General features: G+C 37.3%; 1 protein-coding gene across 2 annotated transcripts in view; it reads left to right on the top strand.

Moving 5' to 3' along the window:
• Nucleotides 1-21,990, top strand: part of LOC131351913 (chromodomain Y-like protein 2) — a 66,054-nt gene that overhangs the window by 39,497 nt on the left and 4,567 nt on the right. The window contains exons 1-6 of one of the 2 annotated variants that reach the window (XM_058387634.1): nt 816-1,321; nt 2,546-3,107; nt 10,857-11,074; nt 17,634-17,806; nt 20,867-21,077; nt 21,706-21,849. In XM_058387634.1, coding sequence (XP_058243617.1) covers nt 1,286-1,321; nt 2,546-3,107; nt 10,857-11,074; nt 17,634-17,806; nt 20,867-21,077; nt 21,706-21,849 — 1,344 coding nt within the window. In that variant the 5' untranslated portion in view covers nt 816-1,285. Of the gene's footprint in view, nt 1-815; nt 1,322-2,545; nt 3,108-10,856; nt 11,075-17,633; nt 17,807-20,866; nt 21,078-21,705; nt 21,850-21,990 lie in introns of those variants that run through there. The other variant, XM_058387635.1, reaches the window with a different exon arrangement.

The raw sequence follows: 21,990 nt of genomic DNA on the forward strand, positions 1-21,990 counted from the left end.
GTGTGTGTTTGAGATTGTGTTTGAGTGTGTGTGTGGGTTTGAGTGTGTTTGAATGAATGTGTGTGTTTGAATGAGTGTGTGTGTCTGACAGTGTCTGTGTTTTAGAGTGGGTGTTTCTAAGTGTGTGTGTGTGTGTGTGTTTCTAAATGTGTGTGTTTGAGAGCGAGCGTGTTTGTGTGTGTGTGTTTGAGAGCATGTGTTTGAAAGTGTGTGTTTGAGAGCGTGTGTGTTTGAGCGTGTGTGTGTGTGTTTGAGTGTGTGTGTGTGTGTGTGTTTGAGAGCGTGTGTTTGAGAGCATGTGTGTTTGAGATTGTGTGTGTGTGTGTGTGTGTGTGTGTGTATGCCCGTGACTCAGTCAGTGTGTAAAACCCAGGACGTTCTCATCAGAGCCGCTCGGAGCAGTTAGCCTGATTAGCGTGTCCTTGGGGGAACCTCATTAACACCTCTAATGGATCTGATCACAAAATAAAACATTACAACTACATCCAACATAATCATTCAATAAGAGATTATCTGTGTGTGTGTGTGTGTGTGTGTGTGTGTTTGAATGAGTGTGTGTGTCTGACGGTGTCTGTGTTTTAGAATGGGTGTTTCTAAGGGTGTGTGTGTGTGTCTGTGTGTGTTTGAATGAGTGTGTGTGTCTGTGTGTGTCTGTGTTTTAGAATGGGTGTTTCTATGGGTGCGTGTGTGTGTGTGTGTGTGTTTGAGTGTGTGTGTTTCTAAATGTGTGTGTTTGTGTGTGTGTGTTTGAGAGCATGTGTTTGAGAGCGTGTGTGTGTGTGTGTTTGCACGTGTGTGTGTGTTTGAGATTGTGTGTGTTTGTGTATGTGTGTTTGAGAGCATGTGTTTGAGACCGTGTGTGTTTGAGATTGTGTGTGTGTGTGTGTGTTTGAGATTGTGTGTGTGTGTGTGTATGTCCGTGACTCAGTCAGTGTGTAAAACCCAGGATTATCTGTGTGTGTCTGTGTGTGTGTCTGTGTGTGTGTCTGTGTGTGTGTCTGTGTGTGTGTCTGTGTGTGTGTTTGAGTGTGTGTGTTTGAGTGTGTGTGTTTGAGTGTGTGTGTGTGTGTGTGTTTGAGTGTGTATTTGAGTGTATTTGATTTTGAGATGTTTAGCTCATCTTCCAGACAGAGACATTTACGCTTTTTCTGGTTTCCTAGCAACACGGCATTATTTCCGGTCATGTTTTTATCGGGAAGTGATCAGCTGCATGGTGGAAGTGTTCACTCCTCGTTGATGATCTTCCTTTAACAGCGTGACACGGAGTGTGTTTTATTCCTGGCTAATGGAGTCGTGCTGTTCTGAAGAACTGTCTATAAAGGTGATGAATCGATGCCGGTCCTGCTCTGTCTGTCAGCTGCGCACTCTTTATTCTCTGATACGGTGTAGCGCTCCTGTTTATGGAGCTCGTTAGCATGTTTTAGTGACTGATCTTTATTTAGGGAAACGATTACGGCTCTAAGAAGAACTAATTACTGAGCCACAGATAAGCTCTCAGACACAAGGCAGTGCTTTATGTCTTCTTCACCTTCACTGATCACACAGCAGCCCAGAGACCTCAAAGAGACACCACTATAACACCAAGCATACCCTGAGAGCCTGTGGCTGTGTTTGAGAGTGTGGGTGTGTCTGTGTCTGAGTGTGGGTGTGTTTGAGAGTGTGGGTGTGTCTGTGTTTGAGTGTGGGTGTGTTTAGAGTGTGGGTGTGTCTGTGTTTAAGTGTGTGTGTGTGTGTGTGTGTGTGTCCTCAATAAGACGCAGCTCCCAGACCCCGAGAGTCTCGTCCTCATAACACACTTCTTCACTTAATCCACAGACGATTCTAGCATTTAAAAAATCATCTAAAATAATAAAGACATCATACACTTTCACTTGCTTTAAACTCATTTATGTTTCTTCTGGATTTAAATTTTTTTTTTAGTATTTTTATTAACCCTCATGATGTTGTGTCAGGATAACATACACTCTTCTCCACATTATAAATACCCTTTGTGAAAGACAGGAGGTGGAGCCAACCAATAGTGTGCTTAGGTTTGGTCACATGACAAGATATATATATATATATACATTTAGCATTGAGAGGTGAAGTGAATAAGACTGATGATCTCCTCATCATGGCACCTGTTAGTGGGTGGGATATATTAGACAGATGTGTTAGAAGCAGGAAAAATGGACAAGCGTAAGGATTTGAGAGAGTTTGACCAAAAGGGCCAAATTGTGATGGCTAGACCACTGGATCAGAGCATCTCCAAAACTGCAGCTCTTGTGGGGTGTTCCCGGTCTGCAGTGGTCAGTATCTATCAAAAGTGGTCCAAGGAAGGAACAGTGGTGACCTGGAGACAGGGTCATGGGCGGTCAAGGGTCACTGATGCACGTGGGGAGAGAAGGTTGGCCGTGTGGTCCGATCCAACAGACAAGCTACTGTTGTTCAGATTGCTGAAGAAGTTATATATATATAAAATTGATTAATATGACAGTTGATTATTGATTAATAATCTATTAATGAGTCTAAAGTTAGGGTAAATGTGTACATGATCCTCTTGCAGGTGGAACGGATTGTGGACAAACGGAAGAACAAAAAGGGCAAGTGGGAATATCTGATCCGATGGAAAGGCTACGGGAGCAAAGAGGACACCTGGGAACCTGAGCATCACCTGCTGCACTGCGAGGAGTTCATCGATCAGTTCAACAACCTCCACCTGCAGGACCGCCGCTCCAAACCGGCCAAAACCAGAACCAGCACACAAACACACGGGGCCCGGGACACGTCCAGACATCGAGGAGAAACTCGGAAAAAGAAAAGGACTAGCGGAGGAGGGGGAGGAGGGGCCCCGGGACCGGGTGTCCCACATAGAGCGAGGAAAATGAGTGGAGGAAAAGCCTCTGGAGACAAAACGAGCAAACCTGCGACTTATAAACGCGTGAGCGCAGGGCTTCAGTTTGTTCCTCCTATCAGGCGTCCGACAGACGGACTTCAGAACGGAGAAACGGACGCTGTGCATTACAGGACTACTGGCAGGACGCAGGGTGTCCCGAGCAGCCGGGTGGAGAGGATGATGGGGGAGATGGAGATGAGCAGAGCTGCAGCACCAATAAGAGAAGAATTGGGTAAGAATAGTTTGCTGTATGAAATAAATATAAATACAGGAAGTGAGTGATTTTGTGACACATTTATGATTTATTGCGATGTGCGAGAGTCTTCCGTTCATCTCCTGGAGAATTAGATTACTGTGAAGCTTAGTTTACAAATTTATAAAATTCCTTAGTTTTAAATTAAATTATTTCTTTTATAGAAGTTTTTAAAAAAAAAATTAAAAAAAGGAAGCTGAGATCAAACTTTATCCGAAGACAACTATAAAGAAAAACACCGTAAAGTTTTACCTTCTTGTGTGAAATTTATTTATTTATTTATTTATTTATTTATTTATTCACATGCATTTTAAATAAATCTAACCTAACTTTTTCCGAAAGTTCCTGGTCCCACAGAGCGACAATAAACAGAACCGACAACAAACTTGGACACACACACACACACACACATAATAAAAAAAAAGATAGAATAGAATAAAATATAGCAGACTTTAGAGGAATGTGGAATAAAAAAGAATATAATAAAATAGTTGAGTGCAAAAGTTTGCGCACCCGTACTATGTGTGCACTGATGCAACCATGTTCCTGTACTATCAGAAGCATCCAAAAAATGGATAAAAAAATCTGACTAAGGATATTAATATTAAAATAATAATTTAAATTATTTACCAGAAAGTCTAAAAATAAAATATATATATTTTGGGATTTTTTTTAAGTCGTTCTGTTATATTTTTTTCCTGTTTTTCTTTGTGCTTGTTATTTTTTCTCTCTTTGTGTGTTTAATTTCTAAATAACAGGTTTCACCGTGGCTTATTGAGTAAATCACTCTCTGTAGTGCTGTTACAGGAAAACAATTAACAACTGCGTGGTATGAGGAAGCATCCTTATTGTTGCTAATGTGAAGTTGATGATTTTCCTAAAACATCATTTTAATTATTAAAGCAATTTGGTTGTGACTATGATTTATTTATTTATTTATTTTTTTATTTATTAATTCATTTATTTTTTTTTATTAATTAAGTAATTAATTAAAATGTAATAAAGAGAAACACATTCTACTTTATATCCATTTACAGTTACATTAAATGTTGTGGATTTTTGTTCTGGTGAACATTATAGTAGCTATAAACAGTCCTTCCCTTATGAGGCTCTCATTGCTTTCTCTTGTAATTAAAAAGACAAAAGAATTTGCAGTTTATCATGTCAACAATTTACAGCTTTAACTCTGAGTGTTATAAAGGTCTGATACTGGAGACTCCTTCCTCAAATGTTAAACAAACAGTCCTGACTTGAACATAAAAATAATGTTATATATGGGCTCGGCCCCTTAGTTCCAGTGAAAGGAACTCTTAATGCTTCAGCTTCATACCAAGACATTTTGGACAATTTCATGCTCTTTGTGGGAACAGTTTGGGGATGACCCCTTCCTGTTCCAACATGACTGCACACCAGTGACCAAAGCAAGGTCCATAAAGACATGGATGAGTGAGTTTGGTGTGGAGGAACTTGACTGGCCTGCACAGAGTCCTGACCTCAACCCCATAGAACACCTTTAGGATGAATTGAAAAGTGGAGACTGTAAGCCAGACCTTCTCGTCCAACATCAGTGCCTGACCTCACAAATGACTGTGCTTCTAGAGGAATGGTCAAAAATTCCCATAAACACACTCCTGAACCTTGTGGAAAGCCTTCCCAGAAGAGTTAAAGCTGTTATAGCTGCAAAGGGTGGGACAACTCCATATTACATTCATGTGCAGGCAAACGTCTTTTGGCAACATAGTGTGTGTGTGTGTGTGTGTGTGTGTGTGTGTGTGTGTGTGTATATATATATATATATATATATATATATATATATATATATATATATATATATATATATATATATATATATATATATATATAATTTGTGTGATTTGTCACTGAGTCTGTAAAGAGGCTTAATCTTTTTCCTCTTCCTCGTCTTCCTGTGTATAATGGTCATTGTGTTTTGTGAAAAGCTCTTGAAATTAACTCGCTGTGTCAAAAGATGTTCCTCATGAAGCAGCTGGTGTGTGCAAATGAACAAAGCTCCGCTGGCATTTCCAGCGCCTGCCATGAACAGAAAAATGTTCCTGTAATTCTTGTTACTTGTGATGCAAATTGTTGTGTGTGACATTTTACTAGCCGCAGGGTCAGGCTTTATCATCCGAATGTCACTTTCCCTACTGTTGGGCTTCTCAAACAGGCAGATTCTCATTGTTCATGCTGATCAGATGAACCCCACTGGTATTTGCGGTCCATTACAAATCTTGTTTTTGCTTTCCAGAACTTTTTGTTGAGTTGCTGATCTAACATTGGCTGATTATGTTTATGTTTATTACAATATCCATCAATCACACTGTTCTTAGCGTGGGCACTTAAAATAATGGCGCTATGTTTGAGTCGATCTGAGATCAGCGTCAATACGATTACGTCATCATATATATATATATATATTTGTAAGTATATATATATTATATATATATATATTTGTAAGTATATATATATTTGTAAGTATATATATATTATATATATATATTTTTTTTTTAATTATTTATTTGTTTTTTCAAATGTCTGTGTGTGGGTATTTTTTTTTTTAAATATATTTTGGGGGTATTTTAAATACAATTAATTAATTAAAAAGTGATGCCATTTATGTGATTTGCTGATTTCCTTCCAAAATACTGACCACAATTTATCACAACTTTAATCATTTTAGTCATATGCAAATTCTGATCTTAATTAATTAAAAATATTATTAATATTTTATGATTGAAATAATACCTATTGAAATATACGTTGCATTTTAAATCTTTTTCAGTCTTTAAATATTCTTACACTTAATGGTCAGATTTTGTTTCCAAAAATTGAATTGACTTGATGCAAGTTTCCTTTTATTATTCTGTTCTTGGCATGCATGTGAAGTTTATTCTTTAAATGCATCGTCTCTCTCTAGGCTGCTGTTTCTGGATCTGGCCACAGACATTTATTTCATTTTGCCACTCGGGTCTTAGATTTAGAGCAATGACCTGCCCTGTTTCTTTCCTAAGCCATTTTTCACTGGCGATTTTTGCTGCTTATTGTATGTGATCGATTGATGGAATCAACTGACAGTTTAATTAAATTGTTGTGAACCAGAGAGAAGGCCAGAAGAGTAGACAGTTGAATAGATTTGACAAGATAAATGATGAATGGTTTTCCTGTAATGAGTCGTACAGGGCAGGCATTTTGAAAGCAGATGAAATGAGTAATAAATGTACAGAGGTTAGAGCTATATTTTAACTCTGAGAAGTCTGAGATAAAGACCTTGTAATAGAAAGATGCACGTGAGTGTTAGTTTTGAATTTTAACAACGCTGAAGTGGACAACAACACAGTTTCAAGAGAAGCAGTATGCAAACTGGGCAAATCAGAAAAATAATTTGAAATGAATCTTACAAAGCCAGTCAGATCCTGGTGGAAGACAAAGCAGATAAACTGGGAAAGCTTCAAGACCTCAGAACTGACCTCTAGAAACCAGAACATACAAACTCTTATGATCTGTTGTATGGTGCAGGTGGTTCTGGTAATACGGAACCACCAATACCATGCTGTCCAGGATGTCCTGCTCCAGAAGTAAGAAGGGAATGTGGTAGCTTATTGGTTAATGTGTTGGACTACTGATCAGAAGGTTGTGAGTTTAAATCCCAGGTCCAACAAGCTGCCACTGCTGGGTCCTGAGGAAGGACCTTAACCCTCAATTGCTCATTTGTATAAAATGGGATAAAAATGTAAGTCACCTTGTATAAGAGTGTCTGCCAAATGCTGTAAATGTAAGTACAAGCCCATCTACCAGTCACCCATTTTAAGAGTCATGACAAAAGTTATGTCATTAGCTTTTTTTGTACTGTCAGATCTGTGGGTATACAACACACAGGTATACACATATCCCAGGAAGCTGGGAGTCAGAGTGCAGGATCAGCTCTTACCTGGTATTGCTGGACCGGTCAAGGTCCTTGCTCAAGGGTCCATCAGCAGGAGCTTGAACTCACAACCTGATCAGTAGTTGCGGTTGTTCTTTCGGCTGCTCATTTGGTCATTCGGCTGATCATTTAGTCCAGGTTTCGATTTGGCACAGGTTTTTACACAGGATGCTCTTCCTGACGCATCCCTCCCATTTTATCTGGGCTTGGGACCGGCACTGAGAGTTAACTCTTCAGTGGGTAGGTTGGCGACCTGCCCGGGAATCGAACCCGGACAGAGCGCGCAGATCCTGCCGCTGGACCACCAGGAGGCAAACCTTCTGATTAGTATTCCAGAGCCTTAAACATGTAGCTCCCACCTACCACCTACCTGCCCTGCAAATTCAAATCACATTATCTCAGGAGAGAAGCCTGGCAAGCTAACTGCATTTATACCCCCTCATGGAGAGGCACCAATGGAAGTTTGATTCACAGCTTGTTTCCGAAGGTAATTAAATAGAAAGAAAGTGTGTAGTTCACACCAGATTATTGCTGAGTAGAGATATCGGAGGTGTTTTTTTAATAACGCTACTAGGGTAAATACCTCTAGCCTTCTGGTATGTTTTCCATGCTGTATCCTTTTGATAGCTTTGCCAAATGTCTACCCAGTTCTCATTTCACCAGGTGCAATAAGTCTCTGGCTATTTCTCTTCCTTGCATCATTTGGAAAGGGTATCTGCCCCTAATGTTCTTCAAGTCTGGGTAGCATTTCAGTTCATAATTAAAAGGAGATCAAATTAGGATTAGACTCAGATTGTTTTGTACAAAATTTAGCAGACATTCGTATCCAGAAAGAACTTAAAATTGCTTCATAGTCTCTATCAAAAACTTATCCTTATGCTAAACTCTGTTTAGTCCAACATTTTAACCACTGAGCTGCATTACTGCCTGTAAGGTATAGAATGTTTTTCTTCACACACAGAAGACCAAAGTTGTATGGATCCATGAGATGCAATATGTGGTGGAAGACCTTTCGAGTTCCTAAGAGGACTATATTTCCAGCATGTGAAATGAAGAATAGAAAGTAGCTTTAGAAAGGGAAGCACAATCTGCAGAGTCACATCTTGATGCCTCACTGGAACAACCCTTTTTGAGAAGTCACATACCCACAGAGTTACATATCCCAGGGTGTTAGGAACCCGGGGTCAGAGTGCAGGGTCGGCTCTTGTCTGGCACCGCTGGACTGGATAGGGTCAAAGTCCGTGCTCAAGGATCCACCAGCAGCAGCTTAAATTCAGAATTCAGAACTGAATCAGTAGTCCAGAGTTTTATCCATGTACTTAAACACTGTCCCTCAAATGCAAATCATGATATCGATGGAGAGGAGCCTAGCAAGCTAACTGCATTTAAACCTCTTCATGGACATTCGCCAGTGAAAATTGAATTCTATTCATTTCAAGTCATGAGAATGCAGAAAGAGAGAAGGCGCATGCTGGTACAGTGCCTGAGCTTTCAGAAGGAGTAAATGCCCACCAGATGGTTCATTACAGCTTTAAATAGTGACACATATTGTTCCAAAATTTGGCCATGGGCAAGCTTTTCTCTCTAAAGTGTCATCGTCGTTCAATCTACAACCTTCCTCTTGGGCAAAGAGATGATAAACATAATCATAATGGTGCCCCTGCATGCTGGACCAAGCAGATGGGACATTGTAATAGAAATCCTTGGCTCTTATCTATATTTCTGTCAGATTTATCCAGAATCCTGGTCCAAGTGGCAGGCTGATCTGTTGTGCAGCTTTACTGTACATGGTTGTACAGGAAGGTTGGGGGAAGGTGTGTTGAGTCACTTAACTGTGCCTTCTAGCATGTGGCGTAAATGGACGAGCAGTCGATATACATCTCCTGTAGCTGTTTATCTTGTGCTTTGATGAATTCCCACAGCAACCTCAAAACGAAATCCATTTTTAAAGATAAGGTCTACTGTAATGCAAACATCTCACGCAAATGTAACAGTAATACAAGCTGAAAGATCTCAACCAGGGCAGCTTCTAAAATATTCTGATTCATCTCACACTGTTACACAGCAGCATCAGAGGCTGTATTAGAATTAATGATGATTTTTTTTTGTTCAGCAGCCATGTTGTCCTCCTTTTCCTGTCCTCTCGTCTCCTCTTGCTGTTATGTAGAGCGCGTAGTCAAATCCGAACAGAAATCCAATCCTCGTTTGTCTTCCAAGATTAAGCAGAAATTGTGTTGTCGATGGAAGTCAAGGTGAGTGGATTTAAAACCCTGAGGGTGTTTTGTCACTCATGTGAAGGATTTCATCAGTTCTGCTACTCCTGCTGATGGAGCGATGGAAGAAAATGTCCGCCTGATTACGACTGCTTGCTAGAAGACATTTAAAAATGTCTTGGATGAGTGAAAACCATCAGAAACCCATTTAAATAACTCCCGTTGTATAGCACCACATTCCTGACCTCTTTTTTGTCTGGATTTAGTCATACCAGCTTTTGGAAGGTGGATTGTCAATAACATGGCCAGAAATAGCAGTTTATGACAGTGTATAATGGCTCTAAGGCTAATAATAAACACAATTAACAAAATAAAATGTATAATTGTCGATATTGTTAAATTTTCTGGACATTTATGGAAGGAGTCTCCAGTGTCAGTAACAATTAGATATTCTCCGATATTTTCATGGCAGAGGAGTTTAGACTTTCCATTGCGATCTCTTACAGCTGCTCTAACACAAATAATAACATTCCATAGCTTGTTTTGTCGAAGTTAAATGTAATTATAAATGGATAAAAAGTGGCAACAGTAATTCTGCTTCATTGTATCATTCTATAGGTTCTGTTAACTGTTAATAACCGCATTATAAACATTGCTATAAACTGTAATGCCTTTTGTGAAATAAATATACCAATGTGTGCAAGGCTTTATGTTATTACATAAAGTGGAACCTTGGCATACGAATGCCTTCATTTATGAATTTTCACCTTATGTATTGAAATTTTGCAAAAAAAATTTCATCTGCATACGAAGCATTTTCAGCATACGAACGAACCGAACTGGACCAAACGCCAACTAAGTTACATACCTGGGAGCTGTTCAAAACTTGTTAGTTTTGCCAAGCGAAGCCAATTTTTTCAGTAAGTGAAAGCTGTTTGGAAAGAGTCAACCCACGATACCAACATTGCCTTCGGCATGTGTCCAAAAGCCAGGTGATTTTTCCGGGTGTTTATTTGTTGACAGATTGATGGCGTGGCCGGTCTGTTCTATTTTTCCTTGACATGCTTGGCTTGGGTCAGTTATTTGTAAGCATCCATACAGTTTACATACGCTTCATATTGGTCATATTTTTGGGTGGCTGGAATGGATTATCTGCATTTATATTATTTCTTATGGGAAAATTCATTTCGCTATACAAATTTTCACCTCCAGAACAAATTAAATTCCTGTGCCGGGGTTCCATTGAGTGGCCTTCATAGAAAATGTTAATGGTTATGTTTTCAGTGAAGGATGCTAGAAAGTTTCTTTGAACTGGGTCACTGTACATGATTGATTTTATAGAGGTTTAAAGGCTTTGAAAATATTTAGTAATCAAATAACTGCATATTATTTGTATTGCATTATTGTTTACATCAGTTTTTGTATGTTAAAAGCATGTAATATTATAAAGTTATATAAAGCCTATAATTATTTGGGTTTCTTTCTTTAACTTTACCATGATTGAATTTTATCATCTGTTTAAATTACACCTTTGTTGTTGTTCTTCACTATCAATGTATATATATATATATACAGGGACGACGCTCCCGAACGGAGACGCACACTTGCACAGTTCAGCCAAACGGAAATTGGTCGAGGACAAAGGCTACATTTTTGACAAGAGGTTGAGGTACAATGTTCGGCAGAGCGAGGCCAATTACAGATTCAGGGACATTGTCGTGAGGAAGGAAGAAGGTTTCACACACGTCCTGCTGTCCAGCCAAACATCAGACAACAATGCACTAACACCAGAGGTAGGTCACTTTCAGTAAAGCTGCTGTATGACTGACAGGAAAGCATTATTTACAGAGAATCCAATCACATTGTGATTACATTACACACTTCCTCAACACTCAACTGATTATGACAAAAATCTACCATTTTATACACACAAGAAATGATTCTACTATTCAGTTAAAAAGAAACAGAACAAGCCTACAGCTCATCTAACTGGAAAATATTTTGCACTCTAATTAGGCTCTTTAACACCGTCTATGAGCAATTAATCCATAGACTTAATGACTTCATGCTCTTTTAATATAACACTCTTTAGAGACCGATCAGGCTACAAGAGCGAGATCTGAGACTCGTTAAAAGGTCCTAGAAAGATTTCTGGATGTAGTCGTTATTCTGTATTGTTTTATTTGGTCTGTAATTATTGTGATCAGACTGTAAAGAAAAAACAAGACACTCCAGGGGTTCAAAAACTTTCGGTAGTGTGTAACACTGTATAAAAGGCCTGGATGCATTAAATCAGAAAAACAATTTAAATAAAAATGTAAAACTAGAATATAAAAATATAAAAAATAATAGAAATAAAAACATAAAACTAGAATATAAAATATAAGAGAATATTTAAATAAAAATATAAAACTAAAATATAAACTATAAGAAATACACTAGAAGAAAAGAAGAATCTAAAATAAAAAGAATATCAAGTGTAAAAAGAATATAAGAATATAATACAAAATAATATAAAATAGATCATTATACAATAAATAAAAATTGAATAAAAGTAAACAACAATACAATAGAATAGGAATGAAATAAGCAGAATAGTGATATGTAAAATGTCCAGTGGGATGGGTGGATGGATGGATGTGGACAGAATATAGATACAAGTTGAAATATTAACATACACTATATTACCAAAGTTTTGGGACACCCCTCCAAATCATTGAATTCAGGTGTTGTTTTTCAGGAGTTGGACTCGGTCCCTTAGTTCCAGTGAAAGGCCTGTGAGCCAGACCTTCTCGTCCTCACAACATCAGTGCCTGACCTCACAAATGCACTTCTAGAGGAACGGTCAAAAATTCCCATAAACACACTCCTAAACCTTGTGGAAAGCCTTCCCAGAAGAGTTGAAGCTGTTATAGCTGCAAAGGGCGGGACAACTCCATATTACATTCATGTGCATGTGAAGGCAGACGTCCCAAAACTTTTGCCAATGTAGTGTAGTTAAGGTTTAAGTCTCGTGTGCAGTGTCAAATAGCATTGAATGTTAATTCATAATTAAATAATGTTTATAATATTAAACATTGTGTTAACTAAGAACATTTTTTTTTAAATCAGGTGAAGTTTCAATTATGGAAATGAAGGTCGGATCATTTTTAGCCGATAGCAACATGATGAAATTAGCCGATAGTAACATGATGAAATCTTTAAAAACAGCCGGTCGATTTAGATTTTGGTTCCTGACACATTCCCTTTATCTCCTAATTACACTCCCAGCTGCGATCGCTCTGAACCCTGAGAGCTCTGTAGACCTCTGTGACTAATGTATGCAGATGGGTTTATTAGGATTTCAGTAGATGAGACTGTAATTATAGTTGCCAGTTTAAAGTGTGCCTTAATCACATTTTGAGAATATTAAGAAAGATAGACAAGGTTAAAGCCTCTCGGGATTTTTCTGAAAGGCTTAATATAGTATCCTGTGATGTATATTGGATGATGCTACCACCAACATGGTATAGCTGCTTGGTTTAATGTTGATATTTCTTCCAGGAATGCTGAGATCTCATGAAACTTTCTTTATTTCTTTGCCTAGAAACATTAGCAGTACACAAGCATATAAATATTCATGGTGAACAGAATTTAAGGCTTCATTAATTCTTCTTAGACAATGAATAGTTAAATTATTCTATCTTCCTTATATTCTGTTTGCATCCATAGTATTTTACCAATTTTAAAAATTAAAATAAATAAAATTCATTTTAAATTTAAAGTCAAATAAATAAATCTTAATATCAAATAATAACAAATCAAATAAATAAATAAAAGTGTATAACAGTATAAAGTGTATAACAAAACAATGTAATTCTAAATGTCATTTTTGGCACTTTTTATTTTTGTTTAATTTCTTTTTTTTTTTCTTTTTTGGATTTAAAAAAAAATGATTTTTCCCCCTTATTTATAACCCATAACTGTAAATTTTAAGGTTTTTAATGAGAAAAATTTATAAAAAAAAAAAAAAAAAAAGTTTATTATTTATATAAAAAAAATTCTACAATAAACAATAATGCTATTAGTCACATTTTTTAAAAACAAAATATTTCAAATTTCTTTATATTATATATATTAAAATGTTTTAAGAGCTAGTCTGCTTTAGGTATGACTTTTAGAGATGTGTGTGTAGAGCTAGTGTGTGTATATATATATATATAAAACGTCATTGCATCAGAAATGTTGGGTGAATAATTAAAATATAATCTGAAGCTTGTTTTCACCGTGAGGGAATCTTTTTCTTTTTTTAATAAAAGCAGCATGCTTGATTGATTCAGTGGTGTTTTATCCTCAGTAAAGTCTCCTTTATCCTCACTGTGGTAAGGAGTGTGGGTTTAGCGCTAGCGTTTGTCCGTTCCACTCTGCCCCGGGGCTTCTGGTTCAGTCTGTAAATCGCTTTAATTTTCTCCACTTTACAAACAAGCGCTGTCAAGAAACAGCGAGGCGAGGCGCAGTGACTCATCCCAGAGGATGAAGGCTTACAGTGCAGATTGTTTTCTTCTGTTCTGAAATTCTGCTCTTCTCTGAGCGATAACCGTGTTCTCTCACTCTCTCACGAGACGTCAATCACACTGAGAAACCAACGTGTGTAATGAAGTAAAAAATAAACGGGTTTCAGTATTTCAACATCTTGGACGTGTTTTTTTGCTCAGCTGTCCATCTTCTGATTTTCGTAGAGGATTGTGACTTGGATATTACAGAGAGAAAAAAAACATGTGCAGATACAGAAAATTATAATGATTATTAAATAAAAAACAAATTACACTTAACACTAAAACAACACTAAACATCAGCAACTGAAAACCAACACTAAAAATACACAATGCCCACCTCAATCACGGCCAACAACTGGACTCAATAATGAGCAACACTGTTGACCACACCACTTATCACCCGAAACCCAACGAACCCAAAATCCACAGGATTATAGAGAAACTGTTTCAAATCATGATTATTTTTATCAGTGTTCCTTCAGCATGTACACTATATTACCAAAAGTATTCGCTCACCTGCCTTGACTCGCATATGAACTTAAGTGACATCCCATTCCTAATCCATAGGGTTCAATATGACGTCGGTCCCTTTGCAGCTATAACAGCTTCAACTCTTCTGGGAAGGCTGTCCACAAGGTTTAGGAGTGTGTTTATGGGAATTTTTGACCATTCTTCCAGAAGCGCATTTGTGAGGTCACACACTGATGTTGGATGAGAAGGTCTGGCTCACAGTCTCCACTCTAATTCATCCCAAAGGTGTTCTATGGGGTTGAGGTCAGGACTCTGTGCAGGCCAGTCAAGTTCCTCCACACCAGACTCTGTCATCCATGTCTTTATGGACCTTGCTTTGGTCACTGGTGCACAGTCATGTTGGAAGAGGAAGGGGCCAGCTCCAAACTGTTCCCACAAAGTTGGGAGCATGGAATTGTCCAAAATGTCTTGGTATGCTGAAGCATTCAGAGTTCCTTTCACTGGAACTAAGGGGCCAAGCCCAGCTCCTGAAAAACAACCCCACACCATAATCCCCCCTCCACCAAACTTTACACTTGGCACAATGCAGTCAGACAAGTACCGTTCTCCTGGCAACCGCCAAACCCAGACTCGTCCATCAGATTGCCAGATGGAGAAGCGCGATTCGTCACTCCAGAGAACGCGTCTCCACTGCTCTAGAGTCCAGTGGCGGCGTGCTTTACACCACTGCATCCGACGCTTTGCATTGCACTTGGTGATGTATGGCTTGGATGCAGCTGCTCGGCCATGGAAACCCATTCCATGAAGCTCTCTGCACACTGTTCTTGAGCTAATCTGAAGGCCACATGAAGTTTGGAGGTCTGTAGCGATTGACTCTGCAGAAAGTTGGCGACCTCTTCGCACTATGCGCCTCAGCATCCGCTGACCCCGCTCCGTCAGTTTACGTGGCCTACCACTTCGTGGCTGAGTTGCTGTCGTTCCCAAACACTTCCACGTTCTTATAATACAGCTGACAGTTGACTGTGGAATATTTAGGAGCGAGGAAATTTCACGACTGGATTTGTTGCACAGGTGGCATCCTATCACAGTTCCACGCTGGAATTCACTGAGCTCCTGAGAGCGACCCATTCTTTCACAAATGTTTGTAAAAACAGTCTGCATGCCTAGGTGCTTGATTTTATACACCTGTGGCCATGGAAGTGATTGGAACACCTGATTCTGATTATTTGGATGGGTGAGCGAATACTTTTGGCAATATAGTGTATATAACTATATGTGTCTGTCTGTCTATCTATCTATCTATCTATCTATCTATCTATCTATCTATCTATCTATCTATCTATCTATCTATTTGCCTGTCTGTCTGTCTATCTGTCTGTCTGTCTGTCTGTCTGTCTGTCTATCTATCTATCTATCTATCTATCTATCTATCTATCTATCTATCTATCTATCTATCTATCTATCTATCTATCTATCTATCTATCTATCTATTTATAAAAATGGTTGTATCAGCCATTCTATTACTGAAGACCATGTACCCAACTTAATCTTTATAATAAACGTGAATAAAGTCAGATACGATCTGTTAAGGCTTTAGTAAAGTGAAATAAAATGACTGCTCTATAAAATCTGAAACAATATAAAGCTGTGTGTCTGGAGCAGAGCTAGAGGTTAAGAGGATAGAAATAAAATAATAACATTAAATTTAAAAGATATAAGTGTGCATTAGAGATGAGGAAGGGTTCTGGAGGATCCCTGTGGAGATCCAGACAGAAGCAATCAGACTCCGAACATCTGATGTCTTCATGCTTGCTGGTTTGCCCTTGATTATTTCCTTCCAGCAGCTGGGAGTCGGTTGGAACTTCGCCCACCCTCGCCGCTGACAATCCTTCCTTTAACGTCTGTCTTCGGCTTTCTCGGCTTAGCTTTAACTCCAAATAATCCTGACAAGTTTGTTTAGGATGTTTCTTTATCGCTCTGGAGATTTTTTTCCTGTTTTACAGAACAGAAATATCCTCCTCGCGGCTTCACACAGTGTGCTAATGTTTATTTATAGCAGTATTTTCTGTCAGGATTAGGCACGGTGGTGGTGTGAGAAGATAATAATGAGTTGGAGGGAAAAACTAGCTTCCTGGTTCATAATTAGCTGCTTTCAAAGCTCAGCAAATAGAGTTTCATAAATCCATAAATCCCCTCCAGTCCATATTTGCTATGTGGGGGAGGAAAGATGCAAAAAAAAAATTTATCATTTCATAAAATTTAATGTACTTAAATAAGATTCAATAGAAAACTATTTGCTCTTTGGATTTATTTTTATTTTATTTTATTATTATTTTATTATTATTATTATTATTATTATTATTATTATTATTATTATTACTGATCAATATTGAACATATCAAATCTCAGGCATATACTATGTTCAGTTTTAGGTACATACATGCAGGATAAAATAAAAAATAAAAAGGATAAAAATAAAACAAGGGCTTAAACAAGTATGAGATTAAAAAAAACACAAATGTGTAATAAAATGAAATATACATTAAAATAGAATAAAATCAGTGCAATAAAGAAAAGAATAGAAAAAAAAACATTTTATAAAAATAAAATAAAAAACTAAAAAAAAGCAAAATAGATTTTTAAGGTGTATTTTTAATTCAGTGTTGCATTATTCAGTATTATCATTTTAAATAAAAAAATAATGTTTGTTGTTGTTTTGTGATAATACTTCCAATGCTCAGAATTTATTATTTCATGTATTTTATTTTTAAAAAATAAAATCTTTATTTCACGAAATTTACTGAAGATATTAGTTTGTGCATTTTTTTTAAATAAATTATTGATAAAAAATATCTGTGAGAGATTACAAGAACCCTGGAAAAGTGTTAATATTTTACTACAAATTAGTGAAAGACATTAAAGAAAATTATTTCGTTATCATTTTACTTTCATTTAATATCATCATACAATTTACATGTGGATAAATTTAAAATAATTAATTATATGTAGAAAATATTACAGGTTATGGAATGGCTAAATATATAAAAAGTATTTATAGAACTTATTTATTTATTTTTAGTTATAATTTTTTCATAATGTTTTAATAAATTTTAGTTATTTTTAAATAATATTTATTAAAAAATATTTTTTGTACACATTATAGAATATATAATATAGTAATATATATTAATAATATAATAAAATAGATGAATAATATAATACAATAATTGATTTATTTATTCTCGTGTCAGTAAAATGTGTGGATTTGATAAGAATGAATAAAAGCCTGGCTTTAAAGCTTCCCTGTTGCCCCAGCTCTCACTCCATCTCTCTTTTCTTTCCTCAGATCATGAAGGAGGTGTGTCGAGCTCTGGGCACGGCGGCGGTTGATGACAGTAAGCTGCTGTTACTCAGTGCTGTGGGCAGCATCTTCTGCAGCGGCCTGGACGCCTCGTACCTGATCGGCCGCCTCTCCACTGACCGCAGGAAAGAGAGCAGCAGAATCGCGGAGGCTGTGAGGTAATGGACCTGAGATTCCCAACACATTACAGCTCCGAGACCAGCATTAAACAGCTGAACAAGCATCATATTGAACCCTCTCTCAATATCTCTCTCTCTCTCTCTCTCTCTCTCTCTCAATCTTTCTCTATCTCTCTCTTAATTCTCTGTTTCTTAAACAGCTGAACAAGCATCATATTGAACCCTCTCTCAATATCTCTCTCTCTTTCTCCCTCACTCTCTCTTTATTCTATCTCTCTCTTTATTTCGCTGTCTCTCTCACCCTCTCTCTCTTTATTTCTCTCTCTCTCTCTTTTCTCTCTCTCTCTCTCTCTCTCTCTCTCACTCTCTCTCTCACTCTCTCTTTATATTTTTAATTTTTATTATTTTTTTAGTTTATAATGAAGTAAATATAAATTTTTAATGGAATATATTTTTATTATATTTTTTTTCAGCAGCAGCAGGATTTATGTTTTAAATCATGTTAATGAGTTTATTCGAGTGTTTAAAGAAAATGTCGCTGTTTGTTAGATAATAGCTGATTTTTTTCCCCAGTCGTGTCACAGTGTGCTCGCTGCCCCATTTATCTCCATAGAGACATTATTGAGTTATTACTAGTGGTCAAACATTGGAACAACAATAACAGAGGCTCATTAATCAGTCCCTCCAGGATTACACAGGGGGTTTTTTTATGATTATTGAGACAAAAACTGCTGATTAGGGCAGGAATCATGCTGCCCCATGTTCAGGGGAGGAGCAGCAGACAGGACAGTTAATAGCAGGGTTGCCAGGTTCATATATTTCACTTCAAACTGACCCATTTATAAATACTTAAGATCTTGTTTTAGAGCAAATAACCCGAATTAAATGTAAAAAACTTTAAACAAAAGCAAAGAGAAAGTGCAGACACCAAATCTGGGATGATGTATAAAAACTATTTCTATTGTAAGATGTATCACAAAGATTGGGAAAGGAAAATGGGGATTATTGAGTGGACAAAGTAGTTCTGAGCAATTCAGACATGTGATATAACGTGAATAACGCCACCTGATTCCTTCCATAAGCCTGTATAAATGCTCATAAATAGTTCTGAGAATTTAAATGTCTTACATAGTGTCCATTACACCTTAGTGCCAAAAGTATTGGGACACCCCTCCAAATTATTGCATTCATGGGTTGTTTTTCAGGTGTTGGACTCAGCCCCTTAATTCCAGTGAATCTCTTAATGCTTCAGCTTCATACCAAGACATTTTGGATGAGAACACCTTTGGGATGAATTAGAGCGGAGACTGTGAGCCAGACCTTCTCGTCCAACATCAGTGCCTGACCTCACAAATGCGCTTTTGGAGGAATGGTCAAAAATTCCCATAAACACACTCCTAAACCTTGTAGAAAGCCTTCCCAGAAGAGTTGAAGGACAGTCAAGTTCCTCCACACCAAACTCACTCATCCATGTCTTTATGGACCTTGCTTTGGTCACTGGTATACAGTCATGTTGGAACAGGAAGGGGTCATCCCCAAACTGTTCCCACAAAGAGCATGAAATTGTCCAAAATGTCTTGGTATGAAGCTGAAGCATTAAGAGTTCCTTTCACTGGAACTAAGGGGCCGAGCCCAACCCCTGAAAAACAACACCTGAATTCAGTGATTTTTGGCAATATAGTGTATCTTCTGTAAGTCTGTCTAAAAGTAGTTCTGAGCATGTATAATGTGTTATATAGCATGCATAACACCTTAATCCTGTACCATAGGTCGAATGTGAGATCTTATAAACTATGGTTAATTATTAATGTCACACTGCAACATCAAAATCTACTCTCATGATCATGCTGCTGCTTCACACTCCGGTATTTCCAATTCTAATAAAGACTTGTTCATTAAGAGGGTGATGTAACAGATCACAGCGTAGCTAGGGGTGTGTGTGTGTGTGTGTGTGTGTGCGCACTGTAGGAATCCTGATCAAGCTCCTGTGTTCATGCTGATGGTTCTGTAGGGCTTCTGCGGTTCCTGGAGCTCAAACCCAATCATCATTACTGCAGGAATGATTCGAATAATTATGGTTATTAACTTTCTTTGAGCTTTTCATTTTTTTTTCACATATAACCTCTGTTTTTTTTTAATTCCACATTTTAATTCATGAGTTAATTATAAACTGAATCATGTGGCACCTTAGAAAAAATGGGAATTGTACTTCAGTGCACAAAATCCTTAAATACTCCCACTTAAAACTAGGGTTTAAGAGGTCAAGAGGTTAAAGCCACCTCTGTCCATATTTTCTATTCTTTTTTTTATTTCTATTCTACTCTACTTTATTTTTATTTTTATTCTGTTATTTGAAACAAGAACTGAGCAAGACACTAACTAATCTGATTAGAATCTTCCTGTGAAAACTATGCATAAATTTACATAGCATGCATAACCCTTTATAATATCTTATATAAGCCTGTATAAATGATTATAATTGGGTTATGAGCATGTATAAACTTCTATAGCATGCATAATTCTTTATATCATCTTGTATAAGCCTCTATAAATGTTCATATATGGTAATGAGCATGGATAAAGTTATTTAGAATGCATAACCCTTTATATCATCTTATATAAGCCTCTATAAATGCTCATAATGGGGTTATGAGCATGTATAAATTTATATAGCATGCCTTACCCTTTATAAGATCTAATATAAGCCTGTATAAATGCTCATAAGTGGTTATTAGCCTATATAAAGATATACAGCTTGCATAACCCTTTATAATATTTTATATAAGCCTCTATAAATGTTCATAAGTAGATACAGTGATGAAGTAGTCGCATGCACAGCACTTTATAAATCATGAGTGCATGATTCCATGCATAATGTCATGTCACATAACTGTTCATAAGAGCTCATAAGAGCATTACTGTTCATTAGTTGCTGTGGTGTAAAGAGGAATAAAAGAAACTACTTCAGATGTTATGAGATGATGTTAAAGGAAAAGAATGGACTTCAGGGCAGTAGCAGGAACTCCTCTTCATCACAGCTGTATGGAATCACAGCTAACGCTCAGACCTTGACTGCCTCTGGGTTCTGTCTCCCTGCAGGGATTTTGTAAAAGCCTTCATCCACTTTAAGAAGCCCATCGTGGTGGCCGTTAACGGTCCAGCCCTGGGTTTGGGTGCCTCCATCCTTCCCCTGTGTGACATCGTATGGGCCAGTGAGCGGGCCTGGTTCCAAACCCCCTGTGCTGCACTGCGCCTCACGCCCTCCGGCTGCTCCTCCTACACTTTCCCTCAGATCCTGGGAGTGGCTCTGGTGAGTAAATCACTCCATTGATTGAGCTGCAGCAAAATAAATAAAATCTTTTGTGTTAATTTTCATATTCATGAAGATCAGACTTTAGACCTCAGATTATTACAGCAGCACAAATTGTTCCTTAATACACTCGCCTATGAATATCTCAAAAATGATAAATTATCTCATAAATTATATTAAATTATATTGTGTTTTTTATATTAAATTATATAATTAGGTTAATTTGTTATATTTTATTATATTGAAATTTATCATATATTAATATAATAAAAATTCAATATAATTTAATATAATAAAATATATATTTTTCTTTATGTACTATATGTTTTATTTTTTATATATTTATTTTAAATATGATATAAATTAAATATATTAATATATCAGTATATTTCCAAATATGTTCCTCAGATGGAGATGATGTTTTACTTGCTTCAATGTTCCTCAGATTGGTTCAAAGTTTCAGATCAGAAAGATAAAATGAAATCTGGTCCTGAAGTCTACTGCTCTTTAATTCTAGAGTCTTAATTTCATTTTTATGTTCTATTTGATGTCTGAAGAATAGTTTGTTGTGTGTGCTTTAAGCTTTAAATACATTCTACTACCTTCCTTCACATCTTCTTGTTCTCAGGCCAATGAGATGCTGTTCTGTGGGAGGAAACTGACGGCGCAGGAGGCGTGTAGCCGAGGTTTGGTCTCCCAAGTGTTCTGGCCGACCACCTTTAACCAGGAGGTCCTGCTGAGGGTGAAGGAGATGGCGGCCTGCAGCGCTGTGGTAAATAAGATCCTCAGACCTCCTGCATAATGTTTCCTTTGTTTAAAAAAATAAATAAGTACAATGCATGTAGCTATAACATTTTATGAGCATTTACACAGGGTTAAGCCAGACATGATGAGGTGCTACTTGCAGTATGCC

The sequence above is a fragment of the Hemibagrus wyckioides genome, linkage group LG04 (assembly GCF_019097595.1).
Source record: "Hemibagrus wyckioides isolate EC202008001 linkage group LG04, SWU_Hwy_1.0, whole genome shotgun sequence".
NCBI classification, from domain to species: Eukaryota; Metazoa; Chordata; class Actinopteri; order Siluriformes; family Bagridae; genus Hemibagrus; species Hemibagrus wyckioides.